General features: G+C 54.6%; 1 protein-coding gene across 1 annotated transcript; it reads left to right on the top strand.

Annotated features, from left to right (window-relative positions):
- Nucleotides 1-3,772: 3,772 nt before the first annotated feature.
- Nucleotides 3,773-10,196, top strand: SF3A3 (splicing factor 3a subunit 3). The gene is made up of 17 exons (XM_039729256.1): nt 3,773-3,928; nt 3,999-4,046; nt 4,171-4,223; nt 4,683-4,788; nt 5,193-5,265; nt 5,623-5,714; nt 5,830-5,912; nt 6,253-6,391; nt 6,713-6,781; nt 7,167-7,234; nt 7,577-7,684; nt 7,855-7,924; nt 8,383-8,547; nt 8,660-8,770; nt 9,150-9,240; nt 9,527-9,582; nt 9,914-10,196. The coding sequence occupies exons 1-14, from the start codon at nt 3,833-3,835 to the stop codon at nt 8,738-8,740; spliced, it is 1,251 nt and encodes a 416-aa protein (XP_039585190.1). The 5' UTR covers nt 3,773-3,832; the 3' UTR covers nt 8,741-8,770; nt 9,150-9,240; nt 9,527-9,582; nt 9,914-10,196.
- Nucleotides 10,197-16,249: the final 6,053 nt, after the last annotated feature.

Genomic DNA, 16,249 nt, shown 5'->3' with positions numbered 1-16,249 from the left:
CACTTTCTCTTGTGTGTCTCTTGAACAGCAGGCACAGGGCAGAGCACTAAGTGGGTGCTGGGCTCTGCTCAGCCTTGCCTCGCCCCTGATCCCATTCTGGGGATGGGCAACCTCAGTGCTCGTGCTGCCTTCCCAAAGCACAGCCCCCATCAGCCCTGTGGCTGTGGCAGAGCAACAGCATCTCCCTCCTCCTGCTGGGTGGCTGCAGTGGCCTCCTGGGGCTGGGGGTGTCCATCTGTCCGTGCTTGCTGTCTGTACAGGCAGGCAGTTCCCCAGCACGGCATGGGGTGCTGCTCTGTGTTGCAGGCTGGCTGTGGGATGGGATTGCTGCTGTGCAGAGCAGCCTCCCTGCCCTGCAGTGTGCCCTGCAGTGTGCACTGCCTGCTGACCCTGCCCTGTGCAGAACAGCCTCCCTGCCCTGCACTGTGCACTGCCTGCTGACCCTGCCCTGCAGTGTGCACTGCCTGCTGACCCTGCCCTGTGCAGAACATCCTCCCTGCCCTGCACTGTGCACTGCCAGCTGACCCTGCCCTGCAGTGTGCACTGCCTGCTGACCCTGCCCTGTGCAGAACAGCCTCCCTGCCCTGCACTGTGCACTGCCTGCTGACCCTGCCCTGCAGTGTGCACTGCCTGCTGACCCTGCCCTGTGCAGAACAGCCTCCCTGCCCTCCTGCAGTGTGCACTGCCTGCCCACAACACGACATTCCCAGGGCACTCCTCGGGTAGATGTTGCTGCAGCCTCCAGCCAGGATATCCGTGGTCCCTCTTGGCAGCCTTCCCTGAAGTGCTGCGTGCTCTTTACTCGTGTTTATCAGTCAGGGAGCCATTTATTCTCTAACATATGAAACTATTTTCCACAGATCCTTTACATTTACCAACAGCTGCCGTGACTTGCTCTGGGCTTGCCTGCTCCAGCCCTCCCAGCACAGTGGCTGGGCTCCCGTGGGTGCTGCTCCAGCGGCAGGATGGGCACAGCCCATGGGGTGCCTCTGCAGGACCATGGCACTGGTGTGTGCACGTTCCTGCCTGCTCCAAGGGCTCTGCTCTGCTGCCTGATGGAGTTCTAGCAGGATTTTTGTTGCTGCTGCTGCCCTGTGACCTGGGCTGGGCTCTGGTGCTGTGCTGGGCCTTGGAGGGTGAGGGAGCAGCTCCAGCCCAGAGGTTCCCAGCTGCTCCTGTCCTCCAGCAGCAGCAGCACAAGCCGGGATTTCTGCAGTGCTGTTTCCAGGGATTAACCGCAAAAGGTTTCTGTACAAGGGGCCCCCAGGCTCCTCTTTCAGTCAGCCTCCAGAGCCTCACGTTTTTAGCCAAAAAAGGAAATGACCCAGCTGCACGTAGAGCTGGAACATCTGGATTTTATCCCTGTCATGAATGGGTCATGGCTGAACATGGCCCAGTGCCTGATTTACAGGAGGGGGAGGGTGATGTCATGCGCAAACATCCCCCGAGACTGGAGTGTGGGTCTGAAACAGTCATGGAAATTTTATTAAGCACGAGGAGCAGTGTGAGGGGGGTCAGGCCAGGGCTGCTGTGCTGGTGAGGTGGGAGTGGGGAAGCTGCTGAGGCCGTGGGGCAGCACTGCAGGGGTAGAAAGAGACCCTGGCCTGACCAAAATCTGCCCAAATCTGCCCAAGCTGTGCTCTCCTGCACTCCTGTGGGTCAGGGACAGCATTTGCAGCCCTGATGGGCAAAGCCAGGTTCAAACCACTGCCTGGGGAGTCCTGTGCAGGGCCAGGAGCTGGACTTTGATGATCCTCATGGGTCCCTTCCAGTTCAGGATATTCTGTGGCTCTCTGCATTTCAGCTCCCACCCCTGACAGGCTGCTGCTGCCCTGAAATGAAATGGCATCTCTTGGGCCAAATTTCTCTCATCTCCTCCCATCTGTGGGGTGAGGAGGAGGGTGGGCATGCAAGGGCTGGTCTTGTCCCACCTCGATCCTCTCCTCTCCACTCTTGGTGCCAGCAGCCCAAAATAAGGAAGCCATGTGGCTGGGTGGGACATTGCTGGATTTCAACTCCTTTCCTTTCCAGAGATGAAGTTTCATGCAAAGAGAAATGGAAGAACACTGAGTTCACAATCATATGTTTTTATTTTTAGGCAGGCATTCATGAAGAAAAGTGATATACTTTGGGGCAACCTATAATGCAAGGGAGTAATTAAAGGCAATATTCTTACCTGCAGCATCATTCTCTCCTCAGTGAAGGATCATCTTTGTCTGCCATTAATTAACACTCATTTTTGTCTTGCTTTTGGCTGAATTTATCGTGCATGGCAGAAAAACTACAAATAATTTATTCACATACAGTGAGTCCAAATGTAATTACAGCTTTGCATTTGGCAGTGTTGGGGCAAGGCACCCTTGGATTTAGGGTGGACCTGAAGAAGGCAGTTGAAACCCAAAGGGGTGTCTGTGGGAGGACTCGCACCGCGATCGTGTGGCTGAAAGCACAGTCTGTGCTGCCGGGCACCGGGAGCTGCGGGCCCGTCCTGCATGGCTCGGCACGGCACGGCTCGGCACCGGGCAGCGCCGAGAGCCCTCCAGGCCGGGGCAGCCCTAATGGGCAGCGGGGGCCACTCAGTGCCACCGAGCACCGTGCTGGGACACTGGGCTCGGACACGGTGCTGGGACACGGCTCCGGGCTCGGACACGGGGCTCGGACACGGGGCTCAGACACTGCTCCGGGCTCGGACACGGGGCTCGGACACGGTGCTGGGACACGGCTCCGGGCTCAGACATGGGGCTCGGACACGGGGCTGGGACACGGCTCCGGGCTCGGACACGGGGCTCGGACACGGCTCCGGGCTCGGACACGGGGCTGGGACACGGGGCTGGGACACAGGCCCCTGCTCGGACATGGGGCTCGGACACTGCTCCGGGCTCGGACACGGTGCTGGGACACGGCTCCGGGCTCAGACATGGGGCTCGGACACGGGGCTCAGACACTGCTCCAGGCTCGGACACAGTGCTGGGACACGGCTCCGGGCTCGGACACCGGGCTCGGACACTGCTCCGGGCTCGGACACGGGGCTCGGACACGGGGCTGGGACACTGCTCCGTGCTTGGACCCCACGCTCGGACACTGCTCCGGGCTCGGACACCGGGCTCGGACACTGCTCCGGGCTCGGACATTGCTCCGTGCTGGGACACAGGCCCCCGCTCGGACACCGGGCTCGGACACTGCTCTGGGCTGGGACACTGTGCTCGGACACGGGCGCCCGCTCGGACACCGGGCTCGGACACGGGGCTGGGACACAGGCCCCCGCTCGGACACCGGGCCCGGACACAGCCCTGCCGCTCGGACACTGCTCCGTGCTGGGACACAGGCCTCCCCTCAGACACTGTGCTTGGACACTGCTCCGGGCTCGGACCCCACGCTCGGACACTGCTCTGGGCTGGGACACTGTGCTCGGACACGGGCACCCGCTCGGACACCGGGCTCGGACACGGCCCTGCCGCTCGGACACTGCTCCGTGCTCGACACCCTGCTCAGACACCGTGCCCGGACACTGCCCCGCTCTCGGGGCACGGTGCTCGGGCACTGCCCCGCTCCCGGACACGGCCCCGCTGAGGGCACTGCCCCGCTCCCGGACACGGTGCTCGGGCACGGCCCCGCTCTCGGACACCGCTCCGGGTCACTGCCCCGCTCTCGGGGCACGGTGCTCGGGCACGGCCCCGCTGAGGGCACGGCCCCGCTGAGGGCACGGCCGGGCCGCAGCCGCCTCCTGCCGGCCGGCCCGGCGCACCGCGCAGCGCCCCGGAACCGGAACCTTCCCTCACACTCACCGGAGCCTTACCGGGGCCTTCCGGCGGTAGCGGGAGCCGTGCGCGGGATGGAGACGATCCTGGAGCAGCAGCGGCGCTACCATGAGGAGCGGGAGCGGCTCATGGACGTGATGGTGAAGGAGATGCTCACCAAGAAGTCCACGGTGCGCCCGGGGCCTGGCGGGGCGGGAGGCGCCGGCCGGGCCCGCGCTCACCGCTCTGCTCTCCCCGCAGCTCCGCGACCAGATCAACTCGGACCACCGCACCCGGGCCATGCAGGACGTGAGTGCTCGGGGCCGGGAGCGGGGCTGGGGCCGGGGCTGTGGGCGGGCCGGGCTCCCCGCAGCCGGCGGGGCCCGTCCCGGTAACGGGCTCGGCGGGCCCGGGCCTCTCCTTTGTTCCGCAGAGGTACATGGAGGTGAGCGGCAACCTGCGGGACCTGTACGACGACAAGGACGGGTGAGTGTGCCCGGGGCCCTCGTGTGCCTGGGCGTGCCCTGCTGCTTGAAGTGTGAATGGCTAAAGGGCAACACGCGAATGGAGATGGGACTAAATGCAGGGCAGGAGCCGAGGGCACGCCGCAAGCATCCGTGTCTCTTGGACACGTTTTGTTGTGTTGTGTTGTGTTAATGTCGTGGGAGGCCCTGGCTGCTCCAGGGGTTTGTCAGGGGCTGCAGCCTGTGCAGGGGGATGTGGCCGTGAGCCTCTGAGCCTGCTGGGCTGGGAGGGCCCCCATGGCTGGAAGGTTTGCAGTCAGACACTGCAGCACAGACCTGGACTGAGGCTGTGTCAGTGTCACCCTTCCCTTCCTTTCCTTTCCCTTCCCTTCCCTTCCCTTCCCTTCCCTTCCCTTCCCTTCCCTTCCCTTCCCTTCCCTTCCCTCCCCTTTGTAATCTGTTGCTGTCCATGAACTCGTAGCCTGCGTAAGGAGGAACTCAGTGCCATTTCCGGGCCAAATGAATTTGCAGAGTTTTACAACAGACTGAAGCAAATTAAGGAATTCCACCGGAAGCACCCAAATGAGGTGAGTAGTTGCCTGGTCCAGAGGAACAGGTGAGATGTGCTCTGTTGGGTCTCATCCCTACAGGAAACAGAGCTTTTGTTTCCCCAGTTTTATTGCATTAACACACAAGTACTGAGAACACTCAGCACAGCTGCTCAGGGTCAGGAGCAGTGAGGGAACAGTGCAGGACATTCACCCTGTTCCCTGCTAGAACAGGGATGTTCAGCTGAGCTGGGATCAGATCTCACCTTTCTCATGCTGGCTAAAGCCACACTTTTGCCTTTGTGCAGAAAGAAATGTGACAAAGCTTGGAGTCTCTTTTCTGTTTGCAGTTTCATTATTTGCCACCTTGTGTGATTTTATATTAGTTATTCTGGGACAGGAGCTGAAGTAAATCACTGTGTGCCTTGTGTCTGCCCATGCAGATCTGTGTTCCTATGTCAGTGGAGTTTGAGGAGCTGCTGAAGGCCAGAGACAACCCAAGTGAAGAAGCTCAGAGTAAGTTTGTAGTTTGCTTAAGCTCTGGCATTATTTAACACGTTGTTTGATCTGGTTTGCACGTTTCAGGGCCTCACCTCCTGTTTACTAAATGAATTCTGAAAATTTTCCTGTCATCTAAATGCTTCTGAACTGCAGTCCCTGGAATGTTCCTCAGTGAGGCTGCTGTTCCTGAGGAATGTCCTGGTGCTTGCACAGAGCAGCAGTTGGGGTTGCTCAATGAGTGTCAGGGGCATGATAGCCCCTTCCTTTAGCATAAATGACTTGACAGCTGATCCTCTTCCAGTTCAAAAACTGTTGTATAATAAGCAGGGAATATTAAGCTCTTAATAAAGCTTTTCATGAACTTTCCTACAGATCTGGTGGAGTTCACAGATGAGGAGGGGTACGGACGATACTTGGATTTGCATGATTGTTACCTCAAGTACATTAACCTGAAATCATCAGAGGTGAGAATGTGGGCCTAGGGAACTCCAGGCCCTGCACAGGCTGGGCTTCTCTTTTCTGGGAGCTGAATGTTAATTTGGCTGTGTGTGAATTCTGACTCAGACTTTCTGTTCATAGAAATTGGATTATATCACTTACTTATCCACATTTGACCAACTCTTCGATATTCCCAAGGAGAGAAAAAATGCTGAATATAAGAGGTGAGCCTGTTTGCCTGCCTGCTTCCTTTATGGTGAGAAGAAATTTGCTTCTGAAGTGTTCAGCTGTGGAGATTATAATTAACAGCCAAACTTAACTCACATAAATTGGGTTCCTGAGCTAAGTTGTGTCTGAGCCCCAAGCAAAACTTGTGTGGAGAGCTACACTCAGCTCAGAGGAAGAGCTTTAATGTACCCTTGGAACTGTTGTGTCAATAAAATCCTGTGTGGAAAACTGGCCTGACCTTGGTCACATCCCTCTGCAGCCTGGAGGGTAGTGACTGCCCAAAGATGTGCTTAGAGGGTGACAGTGACTTACCTGTGCTCATGATTCCCCTGCCAGGTATCTTGAGATGCTCCTTGAGTATCTGCAGGATTACACAGATCGAGTGAAGCCATTACTGGACCAGAATGAACTTTTTGGCAAAATCCAGACGGAGTTTGAGAAGAAGTGGGAGAATGGCACATTCCCAGGCTGGCCGGTGAGCAGCCTGAGCCTGGTGATGTTCTGTGCTTGGGAGGGGTTTGTGTGACTCATTTGTGCTGGGGTGACCATGACAGTGAGGGCTGCAGCTCTGTGTCACCAGGGTGATACTCACCTGAATTTAAAACCCAGCACAATTGGTTTAAAATGAGCATTGTTTCAGATTGGCTGATTCTGCATCTTCACTACTGCTCCATTTTCAGTTTAGTAAGAGGATTTTTCTCTGTGGAATGAATTGCTTTTCTTGAGATTAAAATGTTCTGTGGCCAGAAGTGTTGTAGTTTGTTGTGCAGCTCTTGCATGTGGTTTTTTTTGGCAGAAAGAGACCAGCAGTGCCCTCACCCATGCTGGTGCCCACCTGGATCTCTCAGCCTTCTCCTCCTGGGAGGTATGTCTCCAGTGCTCTGCACCTACTGCCACATTTTGTGCAGGTGGAAGTTCAGTCATTTGGGGTTTTTGTGTAGTTTTAGTGCTGTGTTTTTGTCCCTAGCTCTGTGCTTTCTGGGTAAAACTTTGATGGTGCTGATGATGTGATTTCTCCCATTGGGGGGGTGTAACTTGAAATATCTGGTTAGATTTGTCACATTTCTCATTTTCCTGGGAGCAGGGGTACACTGTGGATAATCCTTTCTTAAATACTGCTCATCAGGGTTTTTTCTTCATTAATAAGCTAATAGCTATATTTAGCTATATTTAATAAGCTAAAGTGGGCTATATCCATGTTGTATGTGTTGAACAGCTTGTCTCTTACAGTGGTTTATTTAATTGAACAGGAATTGGCCTCCCTGGGACTGGACAGGTTAAAATCAGCTTTGCTGGCTCTGGGGCTGAAGTGTGGCGGGTAAGATGCAGTTTTGTAGAGTTCCCTTCAGTTTCTGAGGTGTTCCTGTATCACATTTCTTTCTGGGATGCTTGTGTGGCTATCTCTGTTGTACTAGAATTACCTTAGAGATGTTTGGAAGATAAAACATTAAGAACCAAGCAGTGAGATCTGCTGCTCTGAACTGCTCCTGTACAGGAGTCTCTGGTACACTAGACTTTGACTTGAGGAATAAGGACAAAGATAAAAGGAATCTCATGGTTTCCTAAAAGCTACATGTAGATTTTTATTGCATGGATTCAGGTAGTTCTCAGGAAGTATAAAACTGTAGTCTAGATTAATCCCTTCCCTGCTTCTCTGCAGGACTCTGGAGGAGCGTGCTCAGAGGCTTTTTAGCACTAAAGGCAAATCCCTGGAAGCACTTGATCCTTCCTTGTTTGCTAAGAATCCAAAGACAAAAGGAAGCAAAAGGTGAGTTCTTAGAGGTCATTCTGAGGCTGGCAGTGTTCTCTCCTCTTGGATGAGGAGGGTTCTATAGCCACCACTCTCGTGTAGTTAGGACAGAAATTCTGGAAGCTTTTCATGTGGGACCAAATAGTGCTGAACTTGTGTGTTTAATGAAGATACCTTATCTGTTTCAGAGACACTGAAAGAAATAAAGATCTTGCATTCCTGGAAGCTCAGATTTATGAGTATGTGGAAGTTCTTGGGGTAAGGATTTTATTTTCTTTTAAAGCTTTTTATTTCAGAGTTGTCAAGTAGTGACTGAAATGTGGTCCTTATCTTTATATAGTGCTTTCACAGGCAGCATCACATCAGTGTGCTGCACCACATCTGTTTTGTGCAAAAGTCATACAGTACTGCAAACCTTTACTTGATCTGCCTTGCTCCTTTGCCTTCAGTTTTGGGGGATTGTTTTCAGGGGATTGGCTGTTGCTGTGGTAACATTGGAAGTGCTAATAGGTGATACAAGGTTTCATTCTTTGCCAATAGGAAATGTCAGGGTACTAAAAACTGAAACTGTTGGGCTCAGTAAGGTGGGAGTTCTGCGCTTTATGCTGGTCTGCTGTTTCCTCCCTCTGTGCTGTGAGGGAGTTTTCACTACAAGAGTTTGCCCTGACTTTTGGCTGCCATGGTGTGTGGACAATCCCTGCCTTTCTCTCCCTCAGGAACAAAGACACCTCACCCACGAGAACGTGCAGCGCAAGCAGGCGCGCACAGGGGAGGAGAGAGAGGAGGAGGAGGAGGAGCAGATCAGTGAGAGCGAGAGTGAAGATGAAGAAAATGAAATCATTTATAATCCTAAAAATCTGCCTCTTGGTTGGGATGGGAAGGTAACTGAGACTTAGCAGGCCTGGAGAAGTGGGACAGGTCACTGACTCCACGCTGCTTCTCTGTTTGAGTTTCTTTGCCATGTGACCTAATCCTGCTGTCTCCTTGCTCCAGCCCATCCCATACTGGTTGTATAAACTCCATGGTCTGAACATCAACTACAACTGTGAGATTTGTGGTAACTACACCTACTGAGGGCCCAAGGCATTCCAGAGGCACTTTGCAGTAAGTGACATTCACTGCAGGAGCAGCCTGCTGCATCCATTCGCTCATTGTAATGAATCACTGCTGAGTCCCTGAGCAGCATTTTTGCCTTGTGGGTCTGAGCTTGTGCTGCAGGGCCATGCAGCAGTACCCAGAGATCGTGTTAGGCATACAGAGATGTCTTTTGCTACCATTCCTGCCCATTTGAACACCTTTCCATGCTCAGCTCTGATGGGTGCACTGTGGCTGTTGATGGCTGGTGTGGTGTTACTGTCTGCAGGACAAGAAAATAATGTTTTTATAGAGGGCTGGTAGACTTGTACTGTGATAGTATGTTTTGCACCCTGTTCAGATGTTAATGTCTGTTCCCTCTCACACTGATCTCATCCCTTTGCCCCAGGAGTGGAGACATGCCCACGGGATGCGGTGCCTGGGCATCCCCAACACAGCACACTTTGCCAATGTCACACAGATTGAGGATGCAGTCTCGTGTAAGTAGTGATGGCAGAACAGGGAACATGTTCAAGAACACCACCTTTTCTGAGAGAGTGGCTTTGGACCTTGGTCTCATGTCCCATCCTGAACAATCTGTTTGAAGTCTTGTTTGCTGCAGTTCAGTGCCTTTCAGTGAGCACACAGTGGAATGATAACTTTTTAATGGATCTTAGATACGTTCCTGGATTTAAAAGGGAGGGAAAAAAAGCTTATGTGTGTTTTTCTTAGAAACCAATATCTCAAGAGAAGTGGCATAGATCCTGTTTGACCTTGTCTTTGCAGTGTGGGCGAAGCTGAAACAGCAGAAGGCTTCAGAGAGGTGGCAGCCCGATACAGAGGTGAGCAGTGAGGGGCATTCAGTGTCTCCCCCTGTGTCCATGGGAACCCCTTGTTCCTGGGTGTGAGCAGTGTCCTTGCTTACATTGGTTCCTTTTCCTAAACTTCTGTTCCAAAGCCATTTCTCAACAGGGTGCAGGGCAAAAGTGGGAGGTAAAATCTCTAGTACAACCTGTAATGACTCTGGCCCAGGCTGAGCTCTTCTCCCAGGACCTGCTGGCAGATCCACTGCCTGCCTTCCTGCACAGAAGTTCTGGCAGGGTGCTCATGGTCAGTGGCTGCTCTTGGAGCTAACATTTGAGTGCTGTCTCTAAACTGTTGGTTCTGTTCCAGGAGGAATATGAGGATTCCAGTGGGAATGTGGTGAATAAAAAGACCTACGAAGACCTGAAGCGCCAAGGGCTGCTGTAGCTGTCCCCAGGTGAAGGATCCCACATCTGGAGAGAGAGTGGATCTGGCAGCAGCTTTGACTTCTTCATTGTCTGGATTTTGTATGTGCATGAATATAGATTTCAAGAATACTTTATAGAGTCACTTTCTAGTAAGTTCCTTAGACTTGTGACATTGTTTTATATTAAAAAATACCTTGAAAAATAAAGTAATTGTAATTTAGAAAGTGCTGAGAGATTTGTCTTCTTTTGTTTGCTGGAAGGAAGAGTTTTGATTACAGTGTGTTTAAAATGCTTTTTACACAGCTGTCAGAAGCAATTCCTTCTCTCATTTCCACTCTGCTGGAAATGTTTATGGTGAGGGCTGACTGAAGCACATGGACACTGTGTGCTCACAGGTATTGGTCCTGTTTCTAGGTCTTGGTGTGAACTTGAGGTTTTCTTTAAAAAACAAGCTCACCTGGCTTGCAGAACTGTTTTTACCTTGGGTCTGTCTCCCTGGGGAGCTTTGGCCATTGTTCTTTTCAGAGAGCTACCAATTGAGCTTCAGGCTTGGCTCTGGGGTGATTTCTGTGGCACTGCTGTTGGCTTGAATGTCCTGGTAGGTGGTTCATGTGCAGATCCTTCTGCTGCAGGAGGATGGAGATGGGAACAGAGACTCTGTTTAGAGGTGCCTGTTGTGGCTTCAGGAGCATCCTTGTCCCCTGGTGTCACACTTGGAGGTGTCTGTACATTCCCCATGGATTCATGGTGCCTCAGCAATTCAGCTCCACTGTGCAGAGGCCCTCACATCACGTGTGGCAGTGGCAGTTGTTGTGTCCCCCAGTCCCCTGAGTGCAGAGGTGGCTTGTGTGACCTGTCCAGCCTCACAAGCCCTTTCTCCACTGCTGTGCAGGGCTGTTGTGTCTCTGCCCCTGTGGAGCTGCATGTGACACTTCCCTGGGGGCTGGCAGGCTGGCAGGGTGGGGCTGGGCTGGGCAGGTGCCACAGCAGTGCTCAGAGGTGCTCCAGTGCAGCAGTGACTGCAGGTGTGCTGGGGCTCCAGGAACAGGCAGGTGGGTCAGTGCTGTGGGCTCTTTCCCTGCCTGGGGGAAGGCTGGGAAGGCTGCTCTGGGATGGGGCTGTGTCAGGCAGATGTTGGTTCCCTGCCTGCACTGGGGCTGGGCTGGGCTGGCTCTGGGCTCAGTCAGGATGCCCAGAGCTGATCTGGGTGGTGGGCTGGGCTGGTTTGCAGGGTGAGGTGCCAGCTGGCTCTTTCCATCACTCTGGGGGTTCTCTGAATGAGCTTCAGCCCCTCCAGGTCCTGGGGGAATGGTGACTGAGTCTAAATCATAAAACAGGAGGGGAGTGTTACCATTCTCCTTGGAGAATTTAGCTCTGGAGCCTGTTTGGAATCACATCCTCCACCATTTCCTTAGCAAAACAGGTGAACATTTGGAATGCAAATAGAGGATGGAGAGCCAGGTCATATCTTCACTTGCAGCAGCAACCTGCTGCATGGTGGCACTTTCCACTGTGTCACCCTGCTCGTGGCAGCTCCTGCAGGGCCGTGCTGCCTGGGAGCTCCAGGGAGGGTTGTTGCCACACCAACAGCACACACAGCTCCCCGGGGCTCCTGATCCCTGGCAGCCTCGGTGGATTTGGGGAGCCTCTCAGGAGGGGGTGCCTGGCTGTGCTGGGCTGAGCACTGCAGGGAGAGCACAGAGCAGCTCTGGGGTGTCCACCCTGCACCTCGGGTGAGCTCTGACCCCTCTCCCCCTGCCAGGTCTGCTGGAGGATGAGGATGGCTGGACACCGAGGGCTCGCGCCCCCCACTCGAGGTAACGGGGCTGTGGTGCAGCACAGGGAGCAGTGTCTGTCTGTCTGTCCCCCATCCTGGCTCCATCTCTGCTCCAGCTGTTGGGGGCTGTGCCAGAGGCCTCCCTGAGGTCACCTGGGGCTTTGGGGAGGTGGAGGAGTATCCCTGCTTGTCTGTTTCAAGGATTTCTGCCTGTGCTGCTGGCTGGGTAAGGTGGTGAGCTGCTCTCGGGCAGCTAGCTAAGCAGGTGAGCTGCTCTCAGGCATTCCCACTCCATTCCAGGCTTGCTGCTCTGCTTCTTGGCTCTGCAGCTCTGTCTTCAGGACCCTCTTGGCACAGCAGGTGAGTTCTGCATCTCAAGGGGAAATCTGGGGGCCTGCAGGGAGTGGGGCAAAGGCAGAGTGATGCACCAGGGGCTTTGTGTCTGTCCTCCTCTGCAGGACACGTGAGGAACCTTTCCTCATGGTTTAGCCCCCATAAAAGCCTGTTCTTCCCAGGAAATATGGCTGGAAGTGGGAGGGAGAGACTGTTGTGACACCCACACACACACACTGCTGCCTCTGACCTGCTTCTTGGGCTGCCCAGCTGGTGGCTGCAAGTGGACCCTGTTGGGGACATCCTGTTACTAATTGCCATTCCAGCTCCCAGCCACAGTGTGACAGATGCTTCCCACAGGTCCCTCTGGACTGTGCCACGGCTCAGGAAGGGACACAGGGCTTGCTGAGCATGTTTTCCCTTGGTGTCTCCTTCACCAAGCAGGAGCCTTTTGTTTTTCAGCACACAGCACAGCTGCCAGTACCAGGGTGATGGCCACCAAGGACACCTCAGCAGCCACCAAGAAAGCCTCGGTCGGGACAGTGACCACCAAGAAGGCCTCACTGGTGGCTGTGACCAAGAGCACCTCAGTGGCCACCCAGAACTCTGCAGTGATGGCCACCACCAAGAATGCTGCAGTGGTGGCCACTACCAACACCTCTGTTTCTTCTAACTGTGTCATGGCAGCCACCGAGGACACCTTGGCAGCCACCAAGGGTGCAATGGTGGTGGTGACTACCAAGGAGACCTCGACAGCCACCGAGAACACCTCAGTGGTGGTCAAGGCCACCAAGAACTCATTGGCAACCACCAAGAACACCTCAGTGGTGACCCTGGCCACCAAGAACACCTCAGTGGTGGCCATGGACATAAAGAACACCTCAGTGGTGACCCTGGCCACCAAGAACACCTCGGCAGCCACCAAGAATGCCATGGTGGTGGTGACTAGCAAGGAGGCCTCGGCAGCCACCAGGAACACCTCAGTGGTGGTGGTCACCAACAATGCCACGGTGGTGGCCATCACCAACAATGCCTCTCTGGTGGCCACCAACACCTCTCTGAAGGGAGCAGAAGAGACAATGGTAAGGCAAGGAATGGAGAGGGGTATTGCTGGGCCACTGCAGCCCTAGGGACAGTGTCACTTGCCCGGCTGGTTGGTCACAGGAGTGCCATGGGAGCATGTCCTGTGGTGGAAGGGAGCACAGTGGGTGGCAGGGGGGGTGGCCCCTGCAGACAGCGAGGCTGTGGCTGGGGACAGCCCTGCAGTGCTGTGTGGGGAGGCTTTGCTGCAGGCTGACACCCTGGTGTCTCTCCAGCAAACCTGCCAGAGCTTCCAGTGCTCCGGAGAGAGGTGCTACCAGGATGGAGCCCATGCCAACAGAACAGCCACCTGCCACAATGAGACTCACTGCCAGGTACTGCCAGGGCGCTGCACCAGGGAACACCTTCCTTTAGCTCAGGAATAGACACTGCTCTGTTGAATCTGTGTCCATCTCCCTTTCCTCTCTGACAGCCTGTCAGTTATTTCTACTCTTTTATGACAACACCTCTTCACACTCTATCCTTTACTTATCCTTGCTTTACCCTTTGGCTCTGCCGTTGCAGCTTTATCGTTTCTCCAGCACCAACTACACGGCGGGCTGCAGCAGGGGGTGCAGTGCAGAGCTGTGCAGCAGCAGCAGCAGCAGCAGCAGGCAGCAGTGTGCCCTGGAGTGCTGTGCTGGCCCTCTCTGCCTGCAGCTCAACGCCACAGCCTATGGTACGGCCCAGCTTTGTTCTGCTTTCTTCTGGTGGGGAGAAGGATGGAGGGGCTGTGGCTGCATCTGCCTCTCTTCTGCCCTGGGGAGTGCTTGGAGCTGGGTGAGGGGCAGGGTGGCCCTGGCAGCTCTGTCCACGAGCAGTGCTGGTGAATTTGTCCCCAGTGTGCCCAGCCTCACAGGGTCCTGTGTGTCTGCAGGTGACCTGCCACCCACCAGCACCACCGTGCAGCTGACGAGCACCAGCACCCCCCGGCCTCCCCCCCAGAACGTAGGTACCACACACAGGGGCTGCTGCCTCCATGGGCTCTGTGGTGCTGGGATGGCTGAGCTCCCACCCGAGCAGGGGACAGGAAAAATCCCTCCTCCCTTTGTTTATGGGGTAAAAAGCTGACTCTGGAAGGGTGACAAACCCTGAATGAGCGCTGGAAGTAAGGAGCCCTGTCCCGTGGGCCTCGTCCCTGCCCATCAGGCTGTCCCCAGAGCAGTGCTTGCATCAGCTCGGGCAGTTTGACCTGACCACAGGATGAGCCTTCCTGCAGCAGCACAGAGGGTGAGGACCCTCTGGGCTCTGCAGCCCTTTCCTGAGCCTGGTGGAGGGGAAGGTGCTTATCTTTGCAGAACCCTCTTAAGAGGAAGGAAAAAGAGGTTTGAAACTTGCTTGGTCTGCTGGTCTTTCAGTAGTTTCTTGCAGTTTCAGAATACTCCTTTATCTCTGGATCTAAAATGCCTGATAGCACAAATACCAGCAAAACAGAGGGGGGTGGAGAGGAGCCCTGGGAGTGAAGGGCTGCCTTAAATGCAGTTTTTGTCCTGATGGACAGATGGTATCTCCCAGTCCTTTCTCTCACAGGGCAAAGTGTGTGCAGCATTTTCCTGTCATGGGGACCAGTGTTTCAAAGGCAGGAAGACCATCACTAGATGCATTTTAGGACAGGACTTCTGTGAGGTATGGCCTGGGGCTGCAGAGCATTGTATTCCTGTAATGCTAACACTAAAGGCTCAGCACGAGCCCCTGGCTAATGTCTCTCTCCTTCCAGATGAAGAAGATGGGTTTGAATTACATGGCAGGATGTAGCAAAGCCTGCAAGGCTGCCAGACCAGTCTGTGCTGGTGGGATGAAGGCTGCCTGCTACCAGGAGTGCTGCCCAGCCACCCCAAAAGGCAGCTGTCTGAAACTGGATGGCAAAGTTCACGTCAACAGCGCTGGGCAGGCAACCCTGTCCCCACTCTTGAAGGTCATGGCATGTGGGGTGGTCCTCCTCCTGAGTTACAGGGCCTCCACTTCCCTCTGGGGGTAGGCAGCAGCCAGGCAGCTCTGCAGCCTCTCCTGTAGGATCACTAGGATCCTGCTGCCCTCTGACTTCAGCCAAGGTTGCTAAGCAAACGCCCTCTGTACTGTCCCTGTCCCATCACAAAGTGTCTGGGGCCCTCTGCATCTGCTCATGGGCAGCTGCACACCCTCGGGGGTCACTTTGTTTGCCCTGCATAGGACCCTGCTGTTGACCCTAAACCCCCCCTAAGCTGCACTCTGAATCCTGCACCATCCCAGCATGGGTGAGTCCTGGCATTGCAGTAACGTTTAAGCACTTGAAAACAAGATTCTCCCTTTTCCCAGAGGAAAAGCACTTAATCTGTGCACTTAGAAAGCTACATCAAGGGATTCTACCCTACCCTGCCCAAATCCTGTAGGTCTAAGAGACCTGCAAGCTAATTGTGGATCTTGGGAGTGGTGCTGGAATGGGGAACCTCAGGAGCTGGAACAGGAGGGTTTTAGGCCTCCTTAAAACCAAAAACATTCTGCATTGACTGAGGCACAGGGGCTGCTCTAATCAATGACCTGCTTGTGGCACAGTCTCCCTGCACCCCCTCTGACCTGTTAGCTCCAAAGTGCTCTGGCTTTGAAATGCTTCTTGCCCGTGTACGTAAAATAGTCAAATAGAGTTTCATCTCTCAGCCTTAGGCAGGGAAGTGGGATTAATCTAAAAGCATCTCATGTTTTAGATGATTCTGTTTCACATCTGTGGTTCTCTGCTGCTGAAGGCAGAGCCCAGAGGTGAGCACACGGAGCACGGGTGGAGCTGGCCAGGCAGGATTGCCTGTGGTCAATGCACAGTGCTGCTCCCTGCCACCACTGTCCTCTGCTGCCACCGGTTCCTTAGAGAAAAGATTGCAAAATATTAAAGTCTTGGTGCACCCCCTTTGGTGCTGGTGTGTCGAGTGTGGCTGAACACAGTGTGACCCGTGGGAGGGCGGCAGAGCTGGGCTGGGTGGGTTTGAGCCCTGGAGCCCTGTGTGCTTTCCCAGCAAGGAGGATGACAGGGCGGTGCTGGCCCTCGTGGAGCAGTGCCAGCCCTAACGGGTGGATGAAAACCACGTCATTCTACCACAGCCGGCCCTTCCCACGCTG

Source organism: Passer montanus, unplaced genomic scaffold, assembly GCF_014805655.1.
Source record: "Passer montanus isolate IOZ18808 unplaced genomic scaffold, ASM1480565v1 scaffold68, whole genome shotgun sequence".
NCBI lineage: Eukaryota > Metazoa > Chordata > Aves > Passeriformes > Passeridae > Passer > Passer montanus.
This window is presented reverse-complemented; position numbering and strand designations above follow the sequence as displayed.

What these genes read in the sequence shown, in the direction of transcription:
- SF3A3 (XM_039729256.1), top strand. Translation starts at nt 3,833, where the DNA reads ATGGAGACGATCCTGGAGCAGCAGCGGCGCTACCATGAGGAGCGGGAG. An exon ending in TGCTCACCAAGAAGTCCACG is followed by an intron (nt 3,929 to 3,998) that starts GTGCGCCCGGGG and finishes CTCTCCCCGCAG; the next exon opens with CTCCGCGACCAGATCAACTC. An exon ending in CCCAAGTGAAGAAGCTCAGA is followed by an intron (nt 5,266 to 5,622) that starts GTAAGTTTGTAG and finishes ACTTTCCTACAG; the next exon opens with ATCTGGTGGAGTTCACAGAT.